We start from the raw sequence: 23,770 nt of genomic DNA on the forward strand, positions 1-23,770 counted from the left end.
TATTTTTTTATTTTTTTATTTTTTCCTGCTAGATCATGTTTAAAAAAAAAAGAACTCCTCTGTAAATTTGGGGTGAAGGTGGATGAGGGGCTACAGTCTCATCAGAGAGGTAATTAAAGTTCATAGAAACAGCCAAAGTCTGCAGCAAATCTCTCCACTAATGAGGAATCCAGGAGTCTGACTTTCAAACAAACACTCCTGTTAATCTTCTCAAAGCCAGGCAGACGTGTGGGCCGGGGAAGAAGCAGTAAACTGACAGTGAGAGGTTCTAGGGCTGCCCTCCATGGCCAGTCTCCAGCCTGCCCCGGGGCCAGGCCGCACCTCATTCCACAGGGTTTGTGCCTGCCCACTCGCTCACTGGGCCTTCTGTGAGCAAGCCTCACGTCACTTGTTTGGCCTTCCTTCCGCCACGGAGCCCTGCCACGGGTCTGAGAGGGAGCAGGAAGCCTGACTCCCATCTCTCTAGGTAGATCTCACTGTTGTAGGGAGCAGCTGAGGGCAGGGGCAGAGGTCTCGGCAGATACAGTCTGACGCAACGGACCAGATGCACATCAACTGCCTCGCCCCGATGCCTCTGGTTTCATTTGCCCCAGATCAAAGGGAGAGGCCACCGGGGAATGAATGGAAGGTCAGCCCACTGGGCACGCTCTGCCCGTCCGGCCCAGCCTGGTGACAGTGCTCAGTTACTGGAATCTCTCTCTGGTGAGTCCAGGGCTGGTCACGGGCAGAGCTAATGGAATGAAGTGACAACCTCAGCTGTCAGAAGAGAACCATTCTTTCCCTTGTGGCCAGACTCACTGAGATGCCGCCCGGGACTCTCCTCTCTACAGGAGGCCAAATGTTATGACACAACTTCCCTGCTCCCCCCTAGCCATCTCTCCTGTACACATCTGGACAGCAAAACAACTTCAGTCCTCTGGAGAGACTCAGAGGCAAGTAATCAAGTCTAATGTTCACCTTCAGGGCCAGGGAGACAGCTCAGCTCTGGAACACAGGACCTGCATGCCCAAGACCCTAGCGCCCCAGGTTTGATCCCAGGCACCACTGTGCACCATGGTTGAGCTGCACTGGCATCTTTCTAGAAAAAAAAAATTAGGGTTGGCAGGTGTGGGGTGGTGGCACATACTCCCATCATGAAGACCTGGGTTCAAGCCCACAGTTCCTGCCTGCAGGGGGGAGTTCCACAAACAGCGAAGCAATTAGTGCAGGTGTCTCTCCCCCCCCTCTCAATTTCTGTCTTAACAAATAAATAGCTAGAAAAAAAAAAAGAAAAGAAAAATTCAGGGCTGGTGAAATGTAGATCACTTGAATAGTGTGCCGCTTTGCCATGTGTGTGACCAGCTTTGAGCCTGGCCCCACGGCACTGAAGAAAGCTTTGGTGCGGTGGTCTTTTTCACTGTCTTTAGCTAGAAGTAAATAAGACATTCATCTTAAAAAAAAAAAAAAAAAGAAAGAAACAAACTAGAGATATCTTTATTCTTAGGAGCCTTTCTGAGGAACTCCCTTATCCACAGCAGTGTGGGTGGAGGGGGTGGGGTGGGGTGGGAGGGGAGGCGGGGATCCCTGACTGGGGAGCTTTTAAAGACAAGGAAATCAGAGGGATTAGGAGGTTCAGGTATGCTGCTGGCAGTGTTTTCACACCAAAGGGGCTAAATATTTGCCTTGACAGCTCAAGTCTGGGCTCTGAAGCCTGCTGTGGGTGAGAGCTGCCCCACTCTGCATCCCGCCCACCCCCTGCCCTACAGGGTTAAGCAGCCTGAGCAGATAATGGCTGCCATAAAAGGATCTTTTGCATGACTTAGATTAATGCATACTGTCTGTCACCCAGCTTGGCAGCTAAACATTAATTGAACGGAAAAAAAAAAAAAAAAGCAAAACTCCACATGACGACTCTTTTCAGACAAGGTGTGGGATCTGTCTGCCAAGGAGAGAGAGGCAGACAGAATGCCAATCCCCCCACGAAGAGAGAAGTCCAGGAAGGGCAGGGGGGAAGGTAAGGGCAGAGCCCAGAGCCAAAGAAGGGAGGGGTGGGGTGGTAGTGATAGAATGGAAGCAGGCAGCGAGCAGTGTCAGGTTCTCCAAGCTGACCGAGTGGGGCGGCCGCCAATCTCCCAGTCCCCAGGCAGATGACAGCCCTTCTCAGGCCTGAGATACAGGCTGGATTTTTTGGAGTGAGTTCTGTCAAGGGGCAGGACAGTTTCACATGCTCCTCTCCTCCTAGAGTGGGGTGGGAAGAGCTCTTCTGGAATTTCCTCTGCCCCCTACTCCTACTCTCCATCATGCCTTATAGGATTTCTTTTTCTTTAAATTATCTTTATTTATTTATTGGATAGAGACAGCCAGATATCGAGAGGGTAGGGGGTGATCGAGAGGGAGAAAGCGAGACACCTGCAGCCCTGCTTCATCACTTGTGAAGATTTCCCCCTGCAGGTGGGGACCAGGGCTTGAATCTGAGTCCTTGTGCCCTGTGCTGTGCTCGACCAGGTGTACCACCACCAGGCCCCATTTTTTTTCCTTTTTCGTTTTGCCTCCTTGGGGAACTGAAATCCTCAGAATTTTGAGGTATCACTGTGAGACTTCTAGGCACTCATTCCTTTACAAAACAATCCCGTTTACAGCTTCCGCAGGGCCCCCAGGCTTCTTGGACTCTAGGGTGCAGGTGTTTGGTGGAGACCAAGTTAGCGGAGATCTGTGACTGTAGTGAGAGCCCACAAGCACCTCTGGACTCAGGCTGACCCCGTGAGATCAGAGCTCCCAAAGCAAGAAGCCGAGCAGATGCCACGATTCCCTAGGCCTCTCCCTCAACTCACATCTTGGCATTGGAGGCCAAAGAACAGCACCAACACCAGGCTAGTAAGTTGCTTTTCCTGTTTTATGACAGAGCCCAAGCAAGGCCAGCTGAAGGTAACTGGTTTTCAAACAGGGCTGGGGGGGGGGGGGTGCGGGGAGTAGTTTTGGCCCCAGAGACATTGGAAAGATCTCGAGACACTGTTTATGCCATAGTGAGCACTGGACTCTGGGTTTTTAAAAAATTATTATTTAGTATTATTTTTCTTTTTTTATTGCCACCATGATTATTGCTGAGGCTTGATGTCTGCACTACAAATCCACTGCTCCTGGTGGCCATTTTTTTTTTCCATTTTTTATTTGATGGGACAGAGTGAAATTGAGAGAAGAGTGGGAGATCAAGAGGGAGAGAGACAAGATGCCTTGCAGACCTGCTTGTGAAGTGTGTCCCCCCCCCACAGGTGGGGAGCTGGGGGCTCGAACCCGGATCCTTGCATGGGTCCTTTCACATAGTATTGACCAGGCGTGTCACCTCCTGGCCCTGAGCCCTGGATTTTGCACCTGCACAGACACAGACAAGAGCTGTCTCCTGGCCCTATTTTTATTCTCTGTTTTTCTTCTCCTTTGGAGAAACGGAGACACCACAGCACCCCTCCATCATCCAGGGAGCTCCCTGGGTGCCATCTGTGGCGTTTCCATGTGGTGCCAGGCACCGAATCCAGGGTATTATGTGTGGAAGGTGTATGCTGGACAGCTAAGCCATCTCTCAGGTGCCTGGAGACACTCTGAGTTGTCTAATCTGGGGGAGAGGAGCACAGGAAGAGCAGGAAACCCAGCTACTCCTCATGTCAACAGTACCGCTACTGAGAAGCTCTGAGAAGAGGCCTCTGCCAGAGCATGTGGGGAAAAGGCAGTGGTCACGTTTACAGAAACAGGCAGGTGTGAGGCCTTTACCCCCTGGCCTGGCCTCCTCTAATTTGCTATCATCTGAGCCCAAGAACCGAAATGAAATCCTACCACACCACCCCCGCCCAGGCAGGTGCACACAGGAAGTGTGTTTGCGGACTTCGCGCTGCTCAATTTCTGTGGTGGTGAAGTTTTCACAGCTCGGTCCAGCCCCACTTCCAGACCCCCTTCCCTCCCCTCTCCCACATTCAGAATAGGCAGTTTCTTCAGATGCCTTCAGCAGAGGACTAGCTCCCTGGGATTCCAGTTTCTCTGCCCACGAGCAAGGTCTCATAGGTCCTGTGACTAATATTTAAGGAGCTCTAGTTATGACCAATAACTGGGCTCACACTGACACCCAAGCTCTTGGCTCTGTTCCTCTCACACTAGCCTGGCCCTGTCTTCATTTGGGGGGTGTCTACTTCCCACCCCAAGGTGTGCTGCACACCTGTGAATTTTTTTTTTAATCTTTTATTATTGGATAGAGACAGAAATCGAGAGGAAAGGGGAAGATAGAGAGGGAGAGAGACACATAGACACTCGCAGTCCTGTTTCACCACTTGCAAAGCTTTCCCCCTGCAGGTGGGAACCCGGGTCTCGAACCTGGGTCCTTGTGCGTTGTAACAAGTGTACTCAAGCGGGTGTGCCACCACTCAACCCCATGAAAATACACCCCATCTGATGGACTGAATTAATGGAGACCACCTGGGGGCGGTCCAGAAGCTTTGGCTTTCTGCATTATGAATGCAACTTTGGGCCACCCAGCCAGGAACTCCCAGGGCTTCAGTTGTCCAAGGCAGTTCTGCTTCTGTCACGGAAATGCAGTGCCTGGACTTGAGAAAGACTTTAACCCAGAGAAGGAAAACGAGCTGTCGGCCCCCCTGAGCTTCCCACTTGGGCCGGGTCTCCCCCTACCCCCCAGGAGCGTGGGTGACAAGAGCTTACTTGAGAGCCGGCTGGAGAGCTCGGCAGCCGAGAGTGTGCTCATCCCACTGGCCCTGCCTGGCGAGATGGGTGTGGCTGGGTGGACGGAGGGCGAGGCGATGGAGCCCAGGTACTGGTACGACTGATCATAGGACCATGGCGGGGACGGCTGGATCTGTCTTGCCTCTGTGGAGAAGCAGGGAGGCCAGTTACACAGGGGCCAAAGACAGACTCTTTTCAGAACAAACAAGTCACCGGGTTTCAACACATCACACACCTTGGGTGGGCTGTTTCCCCAGGCCTGAAAAACCTCTACAGACCCATCCAAGTATCCACTTTTAAAAAAAAAAAAATTAATATTTATTATTCGCCATCTGTGAAGCTTTCCCCTTGCAGGGACTGGGGACTTGAACCCAGGACCTTGTGCATGGCAATGTGTGCACTCAACAGGAGTGCCATGCCTGGCCCCAGTCTTTGCTTTTATTTGATGATTCACACCCCCAAGAGATACTGAAATATAGGTGGTGTTGGGATTCGTGAAGAGCTTCCTTCCTCTGTTAAGTGTTTTCCCAAAGTTTTTTTTTTAATATTTTATTTTATTTATTCATTTTTCAGATGGAGACAGAGAAAATGAGACAGAAGAGAGGACAGGGAGGGCGAGGGAGAAAGGGAAAGAGATCCCTGCAGCACCGCTTCCTGCATTTGTGATGCTTCTCCCCTGCAGGTGGGGACGGGTCGGGGGGCTTGAACCTGGGTCCTTGAACATGGTAATGTGTGCACTCTATCTGGTACACCGCCTCTTGGTCCCTAAATTTTGTTTTGTATTTCTTTTTTTCTTTCAGACTTAGACATACTCTTCTCATTCACAGAGAGAAATAGGGAAGCAGAGACAGAGAGAGAGAGGGAGACACCACAGCCCCGGGGGGGGGGTCCCTTAGGTGCCATAATGCTCCCATTTAGTCTCAGGGTTCTAACCCAAGCTTTGTGCTTGGCAGGGCATGCACCCTACCCAGCCAGGTATCTCTTGGCCCCCTTCTAGGCCCCATTCTGCAAATGGTAGATGAGGGGTGTCAACTACTTTGTCCAGGGTTAGTCCAGGGTTGTTAAGTGTTCAAACTGCTGAACTGAACTGAGAGCTCAGACACTTCCAGCCTTGGTGACTGTGACGGTGGTCGCCACGCCACAGAAACGCCTTGGAAGATGAGCAGATCCCGTGCTCTGCCTGCCTGATCATGGCGGGAAGGACAGAGGGTTTTGTTTTTTGATTTTGGTCTGTATATCTGCCTTAGTTCTTTTTTTTTCTTTATTGAGGGGATTAATGGTTTACAGTTGACAGTAAAATACAGTAGTTGGTGCATGTGTAACACGTTTCAGTTTTCCGCATCACACTCTAACCCCCCCCAGGTCCTCCTCCGCCATCATGTTCCAGGACCTGCCCCCCCCCCCAGGGTCCTTTACTTTGGTGCCGTACACCAAACCCAGCCCAAGTTCTGCTTTGTGTCTCCCCTTCGGTTCTTATTTCTCACCTTCTGTCTATGAGTGAGATCCTCCCATGTTCATGTTTTTCATTCTGGCAACTTTTTTTTTTTGAGGGGGAGGTCCCACTGGCAAATATTCCATAGGTTTCTAAATGTTTTCCTCCTCTTCTCTCTCCTTTCCCTTCCTTCTTTTCTCTTTTTTTTCTTTCTCTGTCTTCCTACCTGCTTTCTGTCTTGCAGAGAAGCAGAGAGAGAGAGAGAGTGAGTGAGACACACACACACACACACACACACACACAGAGAGAGAGAGAGAGAGAGAGAGAGAGACTACTGTCGCTTTTGCCAGGCTGGCTTCACGGGCGGGAGACAGAGATGACCGGAGACTCATGGCTGAGCTGAGAATGCAGTTCAATCTTTATTGACGAGCGGGGATGCGGTTCAACAAACTAATCTAATCTAATCACAACCCAATTCTCTCCTGCATCTCTCTCCTCCGGCGGAAGAGTCAGGAACAAATGTACGAATAGGGGGTGGGGAGAAGAAAGCGCGAACCGTGAACCAGCAAAATGTCCCAGAGGCGGGGTGGGGGGGTGGGGGGGGTAAGACCAAACCAATATCCTGGAGGCAGGGGGTGCCCAGCCAACAGTGGACGTGCAAACAGAACACATAGCAAGCAACACAAGCGAACCCAATGTGATGATCAAGTCAGAAGGCTTCACAAGCAGAATCCAGAAGCATACCAATAGCACCAAAGCTGCCTGCAGTGCAGTGGGAGCTGGGTTTGACTCTGGGACGCACACATGGCAAAGCAGATGCTATCCAGGTGAGCTACATCACCACCCTTGAATATTCTCCTGTTGGGGGAGGAGGAGGAAGAGAAAAAACCAAAACTCTGGGGGTGGGGCGGTAGTGCAGTGGGTTAAGTGCACATGGCGTGAAGCACAAGGATCGGCAGAAGCATCCCGGTTCAAGCCCCCGGCTCCCCACCTGCAGGGGAGTCGCTTCACAGGCGGCGAAGCAGGTCTGCAGGTATCTGTCTTTCTCTCCCCCTGTCTGTCTTCCCTCCTCTCTCCATTTCTCTCTGTCCTAGCCAACAATGACAACATCAATAACAACAACAATAATAACCACAACAATGATAAAGCAACCAAGGTAACAAAATGGAAAATATGGCCTCCAGGAACAGTGGACTCGTGGTGCAGGCACCGAGCCCCGGCAATAACCCTGGAGGCAAAAAACAGAAAAACAAAAAAACCCTCCCTGCTTTATATCTTAGCACCTTTCAGCCATAAAGTTGCAGACAGTACTATGGTTCCATCCTGACTTCCCTGGGCAGACAATGTGTCATCACCAATGTGTCCTGGAGCCTCCCCTCCCCAGAGCCCGGCCCCACCAGGGAAAGACAGAAATAGGCTGGGGGTGTGGATCCACCTGCCAACACCCATGTCCAGTGGAGAAGCAATTACAGAAGCCAGACCTCCCACCGTCTGCACCCCATAAAGAATTTGGGTCCATTTCCCCAGAGGGAGAGAAATGTCAGGGGAAGATGACCAGAGGGCTTTGAACTCCATCAGGACCCGGAAAGAGAAGAGGGAAAAAGGAAGAACATTCAGAAGTAGTATGTGTAGCTGTGGTTTAGAAAGGAAGAGAAGGTAGGACCAAAGAAAGAAATGGGTAAAAAATATAGATAGACAGACAGACACAGACAGACAGATAGGCAGTTATAGATATGACAGCCCGTATCTGTGACCTTGGGAAAACCGCAGTTTCCAGTGAGGGAGTAGGGACACAGAACTCTGGTGGTGGGAAAGGTGTGGGGTTATACCCCTGTTATTTTGTAATTTTGGAAATCACTCAAACAAAACAAACAACCCTTCTCCCCTGAAGCACACACTGGGCCTCGCCTGTATTTCTCTGCTGAATCTCGGGGATTACAGAGGTGAATCTCATGGGGTGCGGTGGGGATCCAGGGAGGGGTACTGGTGGGATGCATTCCAGGAAGAGGATGTCACAGGGCAGCCTGTGCAGAAAAGATGCCAGGGACAGGCACCACTGTCAGCCACCCTCCACGGGACCAGGCCCCGGAGACACTGTCAAGCCAGCAAAAGGAACAGCGTGGTGAACACAAGTGACGAGATGCACGAGTCTCCCCTTCCCCACCCCCATGCCACCTTGGTGCTCGGCTGCTTCAAAGCAACTCAGATGCCAGTGACAGATGAATGGCTGAGAAAATCATGGTATATAAACATACAATGGAATACTACGCAGCTGTTAAAAATGACGAAGCACCGTCTTCTGCCGTATCTTGGACAGAACTTGAAGGGGTCACGTTGAGTGGTTGAGTAAGAGCTAAACCAGAAAGAGAAGGATGAATACCGGACGATCTCATTTACAGGTGGAACTTAAGAATAAAGAACAGTCAGGCAAAACACAAGGTGACACCTGGACCAGGGTGGGTGTATTGCACCAAAGCAAAGGACTCTGGGAGAGGAGCAAGAGGCATGAGACAGAAAGGGTCCGGGGTTCTGGTGCAGGGTGGTGGAGAAGGAGCTAGGTTGGGGTTGGGGGAGTGTTCTGTGGTGTCCCTGGGGAGATGAGAGGCTGAGTCCATGTCCATGTGTCAGCAACTGCTGTCAACCACACCCCCCACTGAGATCGGAAAGGGGAAAGAATGGCCTCTTTCAGCTGCCCCCATTCACTCACTCACTCACTCACTCACCCACCCACCCACCCACCAGGTCATGCCCTTCCTCACTCATTTCCACTTTCCTAGGATCAGGGCATATGGACAAGCAGTGACTGGGTGACAGAGAGCCATCACCTGCAGGCTGTGGGGGCTGGGCTGGTGTTGGAGCCTATAGATCACAGCTGGGATCTCCTGCTCAATCAGAGGTGCAAATCCCTAGCTCCCAAGCAGGAGATAAGAGCCCTCCAGGTATCTGTTCCCGCTCCAGCTCCCGCCCAGGAAGGCCCAGACTAGGGGAAGCACCTGCTGCTCTGAATCCCAGATTCTGAGATCTGACCTTGAGCAGATGTGCTTACCTGCACCCACAGCCCTCCTGCTTCAAGGTGGGGTTCCCAGGAGGTCAGCTCTCTATAAAGAGAAAGCGAATGCCCCGGATATGGGGCTCAGTCAGCGCTGCTCGGGACTTTTGAGTCATCTGCATGACTCTAAGTCTGGAAGGAAACAGCAACCCTGGGATTCCTGTGCCTCTTTACTGCAACCGGCTGGGCTCCGGAGATTCAACGGGAGCAGGAAAGGCAAAGGGGGCCTGAGGTGCGGTGGAGGAGAGAGGATCTGATATCAGCCAGCTCCTATTTCCATTAACAGAAACAAATGGGACGGGGTTCGAACATTTAAATCTCAGCCCCCTCCTTTTTTTTTTTTTTTTCCCCATGTTCTTTTTCCTCCCTGGGGTGAGTAATGTTCTGAGACAGCTGCTTCCCTGAGGCAGCACAGCCATTCTGTGATGGGCTGTTTCCGGCTTACGCATGGTGGCTACAAAAGTCCCTCTCCACATCCAGGGTGGGGTGGGAGGGGCACCCTCGTCTACTTGAAATGAGGGTCCAAGAAGAAGGAGAGTTTGACAGAAGGTGGAGGCAGCCAGTGGGAAGCTCAGAGCATATAAGCTCAACGCCTTAAGATGTTGTCATGTTCAACCCATTAGAGCAATATCCAAACATCCCAGGAGTAAGAAATGCTCCTAGCAAGTAACTTGGGTCCAGAAGTCCTGCTGCTCACACGAATTTAAAGAGGTTAGAAGTCATCAGACTGGACTCCCCCCACCACCACCCCAGCCCTTTCTGTCATCTGACAGGACAAAGAGAAATTGAAAGGGTTGAAGAGATAGAGAGGAAGAGAGAGAGACACCTGCTGCCCTGCTGCACTGCTGGTGGGGAGCGGGGACTTGAATGTCCACGTGAGTTGAGAGAGTGGGAGTGGAGACATATGATGGACTTCTCATTCACTCCCTTTGAGCTCTCACGGGATCCATCAAACCGACAACCGGTAACTGTTGAAAAGAATTGCAAGACCAACTCTTTATGGAAGCCCAAGGCAAGAGGGAGACAGAAACAAAAACACAAAGAATTATTGGAAGCCCCTGTACCCAGACCTTTAGATGAGCGGCATATTTTTAAAGATCAGCTTCTGGCCAGATGAAGATAAAATCTTACAGTAAGAATCTGTTGACTCCAGGCTCCACTACCGGACACATCACATTCAGTTTTCAAAGACAAACAGGGAGACCTGACAGAAGGCAATAAAAAACAAAAACAAAACAAAACAAACAGAGCCTGAAAAGATGGTGTAGGAGGAGCAGAAGCAGACTCACAGCTGTCACTGACTTGGGAGTTTCCAGAGCGGGAACTTGACCATGAGGGACGGGGGATAGGAAATTAGAGACAGTGAGCAAGAATGGATGCGTGAGGCAAGTGGGGAGAAAGACCCTCCACAAAATGACAGGACATTCTGATCATCTGAAACATGGTGACAGAAATGAGGGGCACCTTTGATGGGGCCACAGATGCTCTGTATGGCTGAGGAGAAAGAATGTGGGACATGGGTATATGCTCACAGAAACCCACCCTTAGATAAAGCCAGATCATCCACAAGTTATGGGCAGTCAGACACACACACACACACACACACACACACACACACACACACACACACACACAGAGAGAGAGAGAGAGAGAGGGAGGGAGAGAGACATCAGAGCCCTGCTTAGCTTTAGCTGATGGTGGTACAGGGGATTGAACCTGGGACATGGGAGCTTCAGGCATGAGAGTCTTGCAGAATCATTGAGCTGTCTTCCCTGCCCCTTATCTTGTAATTCTGTAAATCAGTATTAAATAACTAGTAAAATAAAACACAAAAATTTTGTTAAAATCAGAAAAGGCAGAGTGAAAGGAGATAAAAAAATCACCCCAAAATGACCACCATGAACCATGACCACTGCTGAGCCAACTACAGCGCCCACGACTCTGGACTTGCGGTTACAGGCCATTACACCCGAGACCCAGCGGCCTGCTGCCTACAGAGAAGCTCCAAGTGCACGGGCCTTGGGACACCACCTCCAGGCAGTCTGTAGCATCCTCCCTGAGCCGGAGCCTGGAGCCTGGAGCAGGACAGCAGGCAGGGCTGCAGGCTCTGACTCTGGTTTGGGAGGAGTTAGAAAGCCTTTTCTTGGGCTAGGCACAGGGGTGCTTTGGTCTTTTTCAAAGACCAGGCCTCCAGTCACCAGTTCTGTCTGCCATAGGGCATCTGTGGCTTTTTTCTTTCTTTCTTTCTTTCTTTCTTTTTAGAACACTGCTCAGTTCTGGTTTATGGTGGGGGGGGGGACTGAACCTGGGACTTTAGAGCCTTGGGCTTGAGCATCTCTTTGCATAACCATTATGCTATCTACCCCTCACCTCTGCGGCTATTTTTGAAAGAGTCAAAAGTCAAACCAGCTCTGGGAACAGATAAACTCTGGGGCTCCCCCCCCCCACTGCCCTAGAGGATTTATTATTATGTTTTTTTTTTCCCTCCTGGGGAGTAGGGTGGGCAGTTCAGGGGCCCCCGGGCAGGTCCCCCCTGTCAGGGGGCAGCTGGAGGCTTCAGCTCACACAACAGGATGTGAGTCAGGACTCAACCATGGGGGTTGGTTTCCAGGGCGGTGGGTGGGCCAGCCTGGTATCCATCTCCCTGGGATCCCAGGAAGGAAGAGCCGGGCTCCCCTGCAGCCGTTGGGGATGGGGGGGGGGTTGGCCTCACCAGGGGGGTCATACGGTAGCCCTGGATTGGTAGGATTGGAGACATACTCTGCTGAGAGAGAGAGAGAGAGCGAGAGAGAGAGACATTGCACTTGCCTTTGGGCAGGGAGAGAGCTGTCCCCTAGGACAGACACCTGTGGAAGGGAGACACACCTGTGACCTTCCAGAGAGTCTCAGGACTCAGGTCCTGGCACAGAGAACAGGTGTCTGAGAGGCTCAGACACCTGTCAACCTGGTGGCCTGGGTGCGGCTAAGATGCTTTGGGTGCCCGGCAGTGACCTGAAGGGAGCACCCAGCACCCAGACCTGGGAGCTGAGGGGGCAGAGGAAGCTCATGGCAGGCTACGTGCCCTGGGGGGCATAAGAATCCCCCCGTCCATGGCTCCTTGTGCCTTTCTGGGAAGTCAGATTCCAGACACGACAGCCCCCCCCTTCCCCACCCACCCACTCAGATGCTAGATGCCCTTCTGCTTGCTTGAGAGTCTGATGCTTTATCCACTGCGCCACCTCCTGGACCACTTAGATGCCCCTTCTGGAAGCTTCTGGAACCTGCGTTTGCTCCCCTTCTGGCAGTGGGGCTGTGTGTGGGGAGGCCCGGCCCCTCCTGCCTCACAGGTGTGCCAGCTAATTACTGTTTGGGTGCAGCTCTGACGCCCAGATGAAAGGCTCCCAGCTCCCTGCCAGACGTTCCCAGGGGAAACAGTTCACCCCTGGCCACCACTGGGAAGGGCTGGGCTCAGGCTGCACACTCCTCTCCTCTCCTCCCCTCCTCTCCTGTCCTCTCACCCTCCTCCCCTCCCCTCCTCTCCCCTCCTCCTCTCCCCTCCCCTCCCCTCCTCTCCTGTCCCCTCACCCTTCTCCCCTCCTCTCCTCTCCCCTCCTCCTCTCCCCCTCCTCCCCTCCCCTCCTCTCCTGTTCCCTCACCCTCCTCCCCTCCTCTCCTCCTCCCCTCCCCTCCCCTCCTCTCCCCTCTCTCTCCCTCTCCCCTCTCCCTCCCCTTCTCCCCTCCTATTCCTCCCCTTTCCCTTCTCCCCATCCTCCTCTCCTCTTGTCCTTCCCTTCCTCCATCTTCCCTCCCCTCCAGACAGGAAGGTTCTGGGGCAAGTCATGGCTTCCAGAAGCCATAGGTGTCCTGACCACGCCCCCCCCCAATCTTGGAGACCCAGGGTCCTACTATCCCTCTGTCCTTCCTCGTCAAATCTCTTGCCCTGAAGGGATCCCCCCCCTGCACTTTGTGAAGCAGCCCCCGCCTCCCGGCTCCTCTGCTCTCCCTCCTCCTCCAAGCAGAACCTCAGAAGACAGGGTTAGGAAAGACCCCTCCTCACACCCCCTCCCCAGCTCCAGGGCCTCAGCAGGACAAGTGGGCACTTGCTGTGAGAGCTGGGGGTCTCGCAGCTCCTAGAGGGGACCAAGGTCAAGGTGGGAAAGGGATTCTGCTGCTGGGGGGCTCAGTGCTGTGGACTGGGGGACTCTGCTGTGTGGTCTGTGTCTGTCTGTCTCTCCTCTCCTCTTCTGTCTTCCTCCCTCTTTCTTCATTCCTTTCTTCCTTTCTTCTTTCTGCCCCTCTCCCCTGCTCACCTTTCCTCCCACTCTTTCTTTCTTTCTCTCTCTCTTTCCCTTTCTTTCTTTCTTTCCTTCTTTCCTTCTTTCCTTCTTTCCTTCCCCCTTCCTTCCATTTCCTTTTTCCTTTCTCTTTCCCTCTCCCACCACCTCTCTTCTAGTTTTTATTAGATAGGCCAGAGAGAAATTGAGAGAGGGCAGGGGAGATGGGGCGAGACAGACACCTGCAGACCTGCTTCACTGTTCCTGTAGAGGACGCGCTGCAGGCGGGGAGCCGGGAGGGAGGCTCTACCTCGGTACCCTGTGTGCCACTGCCCGGCCCTTTTCCTTCCTTACTCTTTCCCCTCCCTCCCTCCCTTCTCTCTTTCTTTTTTTTTTCTATTTTCTTTTCCCATTCCACTTTCATTGTTTTCTTCCTCTGTCCCTCCATCTGTCCGTCCCTCCCTCCCTTCTTTCCATAACCAAATGACATTTGCCATCAGAGCAAGAGTGTGACCCAGAAGAGGCCCACCCCCTCCACCCTGCTTCTGGCAGTGTGACCTCTCAGTCCCTGACAACAAGGTGGGGGGTACCTTCTGCTTGCTGGGGGGTGGGGTCAGCCTGCCCCCCTTCCTTTTATGCCCTGTCCTTGGGCTCTGTCTCCACCCATCTCCACCGGGACCACATGAAGAACGGGGCACCCACGGGTGCTCAGCCCCCTGGAGTGTCTCTAAAGACTGGCTTTGCTGTGAACTGGAGGGGCAGAGGTCAGTGATGGTGGGCGGGGGGACCAGGCAGGGCAAGGGAGCAACTCCTCTCCTCACAGGCTCATCCCTGGGGCTGTGACAAAGGGCCTGGCTCACGAAGTCAGAGGGGCCCATCTACACTCACAGAGAAACACCACCAACCCGTCCCGGATTCTGATTCAGAAAGGCCAAGATTAGGTCTAATTCTAGCCTGCTGAGAGTTCTCCAGACTGCAGTTCCTCCCCTGGGGATATATCCTGAGGAACCCAACACACCCATCCAAAAAGATCTGTGTACACCTGTGTTCACAGCAGCACAATTTGTAATAGCCAAAACCTGGAAGCCACCCAGGTGTCCAACAACAGATGAGTGGCTGAGCAAGTTGTGGTCTAGATTCACAACGTTAATAATAAATCCACTTTCTCTGATCCATCTTGGATGAAGCTAGAAGAATCATGTTAAGTGAGATAAGCTACAGACAGAAGGATGAAGATGGGATGATCTCACTCATGGACGGAAATGGAGAAATAAGAACAGAAGGGGAGACACAAAGCAGAACTTGGACTGGGTTTGGTGGATGGCGCCACAGGAAAGGAGTCTGGGGGAAGGCGGACAGGGAGAAGGGTGGAGGGATAGGGGGGCTTTCAGGTCCTGGTGTAGCATGGTGGAGGAGGACCTCGGCTGGGGTGACAGTGTTTTTGCAGAAAACTGAGAAATGTTACAGATGTAAACCATTAATCTCTCCCCCAATTTAAAAAGAGAAAAATAAAGAAAGGCAAAGTGAAGCCTGCTGGGAAGCTGTGACAGAATCATAAAAAAAAAAAAAGGAAAAGGGAAAAAAAAAAAGGAAAAAAAATCAGGAGGGGGGCTGGAGGCTCATTGGGCAGGGCATGTGTGTCTTGCAGTGCTTCCGGTTCAAGTTTAAGCCCAGGCACCACATGAAAGGGTGTTACAGCACCAGAGGAAGATCCTGTGTGGTGCCACCACCACCCCTCTCTGAACGTGAAAGCCAGTCCCGAGAAGTGAACTTGTTTATGTGCCAGGCGGAGACTCCATCCCCTCTAAAAATTATCAGTCTGGTTCGAGATAGAAGACCATGGGAAAATTCTTGCTGGGTAAACAGGATGGCTGTGAGGAACTGAGAGACCACAGAACCGATGGAGTTAGGAATCCACACTGACAACTCAGCAGCAGAGCATGGGACTTACGTGCACAAGGCCCTTGGTCCCAACTCGGCACCACTTAAGCTAGAGCGAAGCAGTGTTCTCTCTCTCTCTCTCTCCGGCTCTCCAATTCAGTTAGTCTACATTGACAGGATCAAAAGACTGGGTGACAGGACTCTGGGAGTACCGTGAAGGGGGTTTGGGAAGTCCTCACTCCCTGAAACTTGCCCCACCCCACCCCACAAAAGGTTCACCACCACCCCAACTCAAATAAGAGTTGCTTTGGCCAAGGAAGCAGCACTCAGAGCACAGGACTTGCACAAGTGAGGGTCTGGGTTCTATTCCCAGCACTATGTAAGCCTGAGCAGTGCTCCAGTCCTCTCTCTCTCTCTCTCTGGAGACTGGGCAGTCAACCTCACCAATGTGTCCTGGAACCTCCCCTCCCCAGAGCCCTGCCCCACTAGGGAAAGACAGAAACAGGCTGGGGGTGTGGTTGCTGCTAACACCCATGTCCAGTGGAGAAACAATTACAGAAGCCAGAACTCCCACCTTCTGCACCCCATAAAGAACTTTGGTCCAGACTCCCAGAAAGGGAGAAATGTTAGGGGAAGATGACCAGAGGGCTCTGAACTCCAACTCCATCAGGACCGGGAGAGAGAAGAGGGGAAAAAAAAGATAGTTGGAAGTAGTAACAGATGTAGGTGTGACTTAGAAAGGAAGTCAGGACCATGGGGGGGGGAGGGGCAAAAATATAGAAATCTAGATAGTTATAGAAATAATTGTCGACCCATGTCTGTGACCTTGGGGAGAACCACTGCAGTTTCCAATGGAGGGAATGGGGACTCAGAGCTCTGGTGGTGGGAACAGTGTGGAATTATACCTCTGTTGTTGTATAATTCTGTAAATCAGTAATCACTAATAAAAAAAAAGTGATGAAAATAAAGAGATGGAGAAATGTGAGGTGAAGCTGACTTGTCTCCATGAAGTTGCTGTCACTTCCTGGAGACCCCAAGTCAGCCTGGGGCTCGCTGCCTGCACAATAAATCCAAAAGAAATCCAAAAAATCCAAAGTTTCCTTCCTTTCTCCCTTTTATTTCATCAGACAGAGAAAAATTGAGAGGGGAGGGGAGGGGAGAGCAAGAGCGAGAGCGAGAGTGAGAGAGAGAGAGAGGGGGAAAGAGAGTCTTGCAGACCTGCTTCATTGCTTGTGAAGTTTCCCCCACCTCCACCCCCCACCCTGAACCCAGGTCCTTGTGCACGTAACACGCGGGCCTCTCCTACCTTCGTTCTTAACTGCACACTGGGCGTTAGAGGCCTCTCACAGGTTCTACTGCTCAGTGGCCTCTTGGGGGGGTCTAATTGGTTTGGTTTTTTTTTTTTTTTTTTGCCTCTAGAGCTTCTTTACTGGGGTTCTGAACCTGTTTAGTGGCCTCCCACCCTCTCCCTTCCAGTCACGGACAGACACAGGAAAGGAACAGGGTAGAGAGGAGAGGCCCCCATGCCCCGCTCAAACATGTCTACAGCTCCCCATAGTTCCCGTGTGGTGCCAGGGGCTCCAACCTGGGTCCTTGAGCCTGGAAAAAAATATGTGCTCTTGTGGGCAAGCCATGTTCCCATTTTCACTTCATTTAGAGAGAGGGGGAGGGGGCAGTGCAGCAGGTTAAGTGCACATTGTGCGAAGGACCCCAGTTTGAGCCCCCGGCTCCCCACCTGCAGGGGAGTCGCTTCACAAGCGGTGAAGCAGGTCTGCAGGTGTCTGTCTTTCTCTCCCCCTGTCTTCCCCTCCTCTCTGGATTTCTCTCTATCCTATCCAACAATAACAATGACAACAATAACAAGGGCAAGAAAATGGCCTCCAGGAGCAGTGGATTTGTAGTGCAGACACCGAGCCCCAGAGATAATCCTTGAGACAGAGAGAGGGAGAGAGAGAGGGGAGGGGCAGACAGACAGGGCGGTGATGCACCTGTTACAACACACACATCACCATCCGCAAGGTTTAAGCCACCAGTCCCCACCTGCAGAGAGAAAGCTTCACAAGCAGTGCTGTAGGTCTCCCTCTCTCTCTCTCCCTCTCTGTCTCCCCTTCCATCTTAATTTCTCTGTCTCTGTCCAAAATAAAAACAAAATTCAGATTTTGTGGAGAGACACAGAGAGGAGAGACATCATAGGCCAGTTCCACTCCCAGCGAGGCTACTACCTTTGGTATTCATGGTGCTTCCAGGAGGAACCAGGGCTCGAACCCACGGCCACAGGCCCACCCCACCCTGTCAGGTCTTCAGCTGCCGCTCCCTCCCTACCGACACCTCTGCCATTGTTGCTTTTCACCCCTTTTCTGGCAAGTACCGGCCCCTCCTCTCTGGCTCCCATCAGTGAGAGTAATGAGCTCGGCCTGGCTTCCAAGTGGATTACTGACTGGGGCCGCTTCCCGCTCACACCCCCAGGCCCAGGGCTGTCTGAGCCTCCAGATTAGGCCTGAGCACTTGCCAGACAGCGAGCAAAGCAATTACCAGGTAAACTCCGGCAAGGACTGGAGCCCCGGGGCAAGGGCTGTTTACCAAAGACTCAAAGCACTGTTTGTACCCAGGCGGCAGCGCTGGCCTCTCCTCTCTCTTCCACCCGCCCCCTCCACCCCACAGCCCTGCTGGACAGTGCCTGATAACATCAGCCTGCTCCTCTGCCTTCTCCTCGACACCTCGAGGACTCTGCTGTCTCTGACAAGAAGGTGCAAGTACCAACAGAAGTCGGCACACAGATTCCCTTTGTGCTGCTGCCCAGGCTCATGACACCTTATCATCTGTACGCCTCTCTCTTTGCTACTAGGTACCACTCCAAGGGGAGAGACAGCCTCTCTCTCTCTCTGCCTCTCTCTCTCTCTCTCTCTCTCTCTCTTCCCTACCTGTTTCCTTGGCTGTTTTTGGAAACCAAAGGCTTTTCCAATAAACAGGACCTTGGTCTGTCTCAACACAAAGTCAAATCAAAAGTACTTTCTGCAGACTCTGAGTGGCTGGGAAGAAAGGGAAAGGGAAGCTTCTATTATTGTCTGTTTTTATTTATTGGATAGAGACAGCCAGAAATGGAGAGGGGTAGGGGAGCTAGAGAGGGAGAATGACAGAGAGACACCTGTAGCACTGTTTCACCACTTGCAAAGCTTTCCTCCTACAGGTGGGGACTGGAGGCTCAAACCCGGGTCCTTGTGCACTGTAACGTGTGTGCGCTCCACCAGGTGCGCCACCAGCTGGACCCCCAAAGGGAAGCTTCTAGAGCCTGCAGACCACCTAGACAAAATGGGGCTGTCTCTGACACACAGAATGGGGATGAGCATGTCCCATATGGCAGAAAGGCTGGGGAGGGGGTGACCATGGCTTCTGTCTTTATGTGAGGCCCTCAGCGAGGTTAGGGAGAGGGGGCAGTGATGATGTGTCTTGGCAGTGGGGACCTTGAGGCTGTTCAGTGGGCTCGTTTAGGAAAGAGGGGCTGGGAGAGACGTTTCAGCAGGTCAGGCATAAGTTTCTATGTAGGAGGACCAGGATTTGAACTCCTAACTACAGGGCAGTACCACAGACAGTACTGGGATGGGGATAGGAGTGGAGAGAGCCCCATGGAGGGTGGGCAGGGCTGTGGGGTCTCTCCTCTCTCAGCACCCTGCACAGCACCCAGGGAGCCCCATGGAGGGTGGGCAGGGCTGTGGAGTCTCTCCTCTCTCAGCACCCTAAACAGCACCCAGGGAGCCCATGGAGGGTGGGCAGGGCTGTGGGGTCTCTCCTCTCTCAGCACCAGGCACAGCACCCAGGGAGCCCATGGAGGGTGGGCAGGGCTGTGGGGTCTCTCCTCTCTCAGCACCCTAAACAGCATCCAGGGAGCCCATGGAGGGTGGGCAGGGCTGTGGGGTGTCTCCTCTCTCAGCACCCTGCACAGCACCCAGGGAGCCCATGGAGGGTGGGCAGGGCTGTGGGGTCTCTCCTCTCTCAGCACCCTGCACAGCACCCAGGGAGCCCCATGGAGGGTGGGCAGGGCTGTGGGGTCTCTCCTCTCTCAGCACCCTGCACAGCACCCAGGGAGCCCCATGGAGGGTGGGCAGGGCTGTGGGGTCTCTCCTCTCTCAGCACCCTGCACAGCACCCAGGGAGCCCCATGGAGGGTGGGCAGGGCTGTGGAGTCTCTCCTCTCTCAGCACCCTGCACAGCACCCAGGGAGCCCCATGGAGGGTGGGCAGGGCTGTGGGGTCTCTCCTCTCTCAGCACCAGGCACAGCACCCAGGGAGCCCCATGGAGGGTGGGCAGGGCTGTGGGGTCTCTCCTCTCTCAGCACCCTGCACAGCACCCAGGGAGCCCATGGAGGGTGGGCAGGGCTGTGGGGTCTCTCCTCTCTCAGCACCAGGCACAGCACCCAGGGAGCCCATGGAGGGTGGGCAGGGCTGTGGGGTCTCTCCTCTCTCAGCACCCTGCACAGCACCCAGGGAGCCCATGGAGGGTGGGCAGGGCTGTGGGGTGTCTCCTCTCTCAGCACCCTGCACAGCACCCAGGGAGCCCATGGAGGTGGGCAGGGCTGTGGGGTGTCTCCTCTCTCAGCACCCTGCACAGCACCCAGGGAGGCCAATGGAGGGTGGGCAGGGCTGTGGGGTCTCTCCTCTCTCAGCACCCTGCACAGCACCCAGGGATCCCATGGAGGGTGGGCAGGGCTGTGGGGTGTCTCCTCTCTCAGCACCCTGCACAGCACCCAGGGAGCCCATGGAGGGTGGGCAGGGCTGTGGGGTCTCTCCTCTCTCAGCACCAGGCACAGCACCCAGGGAGCCCCATGGAGGGCGGGCAGGGCTGTGGGGTCTCTCCTCTCTCAGCACCCTGCACAGCACCCAGGGAGCCCCATGGATAACAGAGCAGGACTATGGTACCTCTTCTTCTGTCTAAATTTAAAATACGATGGGGAAAAAAAAAACTGAGCAAGGAGGCACTGCGTCCATTTGCTGGCCTCCTACTCAAAGAAAAACAGAGTGGTGGGTGGCAGAAGAGACCCTGATTGACGAGGGGCTGCGGCTTAAGTGGGGGGTTGGGTGCCAGCTCAGTGTCAACTGCCTGGGAGGCATTACCTGGGTGGACTCAAGGTCCACAGGGAATTCTCGTGTCCTGGCTCCTCAGTGCCCCACGCAGCTGGGCAGCCGCCAACCCACACCCCCACCTGGGAGACAGACAGTGGGGGTCCAGCAGTGACCGTGAGCGGGACTCTATTCTGGAAGAGAGGGTCGGTTGAGGAGCCCCAAGGAAGTTGGGACTGGGGGGCAAGGAGGGTGGCCGGAAGGAGTTTTGTGTGTGTGTGTGGGGGGGGAGGGGTACCCACAGTGTTGATAGAGCAGAGAAGGCCCCCTCCATGTCCCTCCAGTTCAGAGAGTGGGCGCACCCAGGGTGGGATGGGGGACCCCAGGTCTAGGCAGAGGTGGGGCTGGTTCACGTGTTCACTTTCCCAGAGCTTGGGCGTGGCTCAGAGTTTTGCTCCTGCATTCAGCAGGAGAAACAGAGAGACAGAGAGCATCCTCATGCGGTGCCAGGGCTCGAACCCAGGACTCCGTGTGGCCTGTGCAGAGCCGTGCATCCCTGCCTCTCAAAGTCCAGAGGTGACCTGGGGATTGTCACAGGGACACAGAAAGCCAGGCTGGCGGGGAGTGGGGATCATGCTGCTTGTACACAGAGGGCTAACTCAGTCAGAAGGAGATGAGACCTGTTTAGTTTCTTTTTCTTTCTTTTTTAACAACGACCCACAACTCCTACTACGTGAAATAAGCCACGGGAGAAAGGACATATAAATACTGGATGGTTTTGCTCACAGGCGGGGTTTAAGAAACAAAGAAGACAGGAAAAAAAAAATCCCAGAGGGTGAATTATGAACAAACCATGGCCATCCCAGCAGACCCAAGGGCTCAGGAAGGCAGAGGGTGAGGGTGAGGGGGGCGCTGGGGGGTGACAGTCAGTGGCAGGGGAGGTGAGCCAATGCTGGCTTGGTGGGGGTCATGTGAGACTGTACCCCCCTTGCCAACAAGTGCTTATGAAACATTTCCTCGTGAGAGAAAATAACACAGGTGAGGACTCCTCTCTATTCCCCCCCCCCCCAAATTAGGCCGGTGGTGGTGCACCTGGTTGAGAGGACGTGTTCCAATGCTCAAGGGCCCGGGTTCAAAGCCCTGGTTCCCACCTGCAGGGAGGGAAGCTTCAGGAGTGATGCAGCAGGGCTGCAGGTGTTCCTCTCTCCCTCTTCTCTTGCTCTCTGTCTCTATCCAATAAAGAAAAGAAGGAAGGGGGGTCGGGCGCTGGCGCAGCAGGTGGAACAAAGCACTGGTGGAACAAAGCACAAGGACCGGCGTAAGGATCCCGGTTCGAGCCCCCGGCTCCCCACCTGCAGGGGAGTCGCTTCACAGGCGGTGAAGCAGGTCTGCAGGTGTCTCTCTTTCTCTCCCCCTCTCTGTCTTCCCCTCTCTCTCCATTTCTCTCTGTCCTATCCCACAAGGATGACATCAATAACTACAACAATAACTACAAGAATAAAATGAGGGCAGCAAAAGGGAATAAATAAAAAAAAAGAAAGGGAAGGAAAGAAGGAAAAAGAGAAAGAGGAAGACAAAAAAAAAAAAAAAAAAGAAAGAGAAAGAGAAAGGAAGAGGCTCCACCTTCTCTCTGCTGTCCTGGGTCCTGGGTCCTGGGTCCTGGCTGAGGGTAACTGCATTTCCCGCTGAAGCCCTTTAGAGAGCTAGTGGAGTTGAGAAGGGCCAAGGTGAGGGAGCTGGGGTGGTGTGTGGGGGGGGGGGGCAGGGGGGCTGTATGCTTCCATTTCTTGGAAAGACAGAAGGAGGAGGCAGGACAGACTGCCTGCCGGCTCTGGGAGTGCAGAATTTGCTTCTTGAGAAGTGCCAGCTAGACAGGAAAGCACCAGGGGGTGGCCCCAGTGCCCTTCCTGGGCCTGCTGCTGTGGGTTCTGGCAGAGAGGGGTGTTGGGGTGCTCTGGAGAGAAAGGCTGCAGAACTGGCACCCAGAGCCTGAGGGTCCCCAGGCAGACCCCGAGCAGGACTGTGGTGGTGGGGGCAGGTTGGCCTCATGTTAGGGCTCCTGCTGGCTCTGCAGGACCCCCTCATATTGAAGGGAGTGTGGTGGGCAGCTCTGTGCCTTCAGCTGGTGGCGAGGGCCAGGAGGGCAGAGCAGGAAAGGCTTTCCAGAAACACAGGACCTGGGCGGGGGCGGTTAGCTCTGGGCTGATGCTACAGCCAAGAAAAGGGGACAATGGGGAGAGATCCCAGCACCCCCAAAGAGCTCAAGGGGGGCAGGGAGGCTGTGGACCCCACTGGCTGTTTCCCTGCCTGGCTCTGGCCTCCCCCACCCCCCACTTTTCCTGGGGTCCCCACTTCCTTGCCCCACCCCTGAGCGGGCTGGGCTTGCTGACTGGAGCTGTGTAACAAGGTCTTCATTGTGTCAGGCAGGTGTGAGATGGTGCTTGAGCCCCAGCCAAGGCCTCCCTGTCTTCCTCACCCCCAGAGAGTATGGGGAGGAGGGGGAGGAGGTGGTAGAGAAGAAGGAGGGGGGAGGAGGGAAGGGGAAGAGGAAGGGAGAGGGAGGAGGAGGGGTAGGAGAAGTAGGAGGAGGGGGTAGAGAAGGAGGGGGAGAGGGAGGATGAAGAGGCATCAGACACCCACCAGCCATGCAGGAACACCACCCTCAGCCAGCCAGAGCCAAGCAGGGCAATTTAGGGCTTAACACATAGCCTGTAAATCAGGGCAGGAGGGCCCAGCAGACAGGCAGCATCTTGGGCCGACGCCTGCAGACTGTCTGCGGATCAGACCCTGCCTGTTTGGGTTACCTGAGACTGGGGGGGGATCTAAAGGTGAGAAACTGGTTGGAGCACTCCAAGACACACTGAAGTTTAGACACACCGTGGTTTGCCTTGTCTTGTTCCAACAGCCCCTCTCTCTCTCTCTCTCTCTCTCTCTCCCTCTCTCCCTCCCTCTCCCTTTCCTTCTCCCTCTCCTTCTCCCTCTACCTCTCTCCCCTCTAAGTGCTGTCTGCAAGGCCCTGCTCTGGAAGCTTCTCCTGCCCCATCTCAGCCTTGGGAAGGCAGGGAGGACAATGGGCCGTGGCAGCTGAGTGACCTCAGGCAGGTGGCTTCACCTCTCTGGGCTCCCCACGTCTCACCCTGACGACTGTGACCACCACCTGCCTCATTCAGGGTGAGCTTTCTAAGATTCCACCCCCTCCAGGGCTTCAGGAGTTCAAAGGCTGCGAGAGAGAAAAACAGAATCTGGGCAAAGCAGGCAGACACTTGGAAGAAAATTTCCACCACCACAGAATACTCTGGTTTCTGAGATAATCTCTCTCTCTCAGTCTCTCTCTCTCTCTTCTGGTATCTGAGTCTGTCTCTTTCTCTTTATTTCTCCCTCTTCTGGTTTCTGAGTTTCTCTCT

At 53.7% G+C, this 23,770-nt stretch overlaps 1 protein-coding gene across 4 annotated transcripts in view; it reads right to left on the bottom strand.

The window, feature by feature from the left end:
- RUNX1 (RUNX family transcription factor 1) overlaps positions 1 to 23,770 on the bottom strand; it is a 307,007-nt gene that overhangs the window by 4,480 nt on the left and 278,757 nt on the right. For all 4 annotated transcript variants that reach the window (XM_060198662.1, XM_060198665.1, XM_060198664.1 and 1 more), the window contains one exon: positions 4,678 to 4,842. In XM_060198662.1, the coding sequence (XP_060054645.1) occupies positions 4,678 to 4,842 (165 nt within the window). The remainder of the gene's footprint in view (positions 1 to 4,677; positions 4,843 to 23,770) is intronic.

The sequence above is a fragment of the Erinaceus europaeus genome, chromosome 9 (assembly GCF_950295315.1).
Source record: "Erinaceus europaeus chromosome 9, mEriEur2.1, whole genome shotgun sequence".
Classification (NCBI taxonomy): domain Eukaryota; kingdom Metazoa; phylum Chordata; class Mammalia; order Eulipotyphla; family Erinaceidae; genus Erinaceus; species Erinaceus europaeus.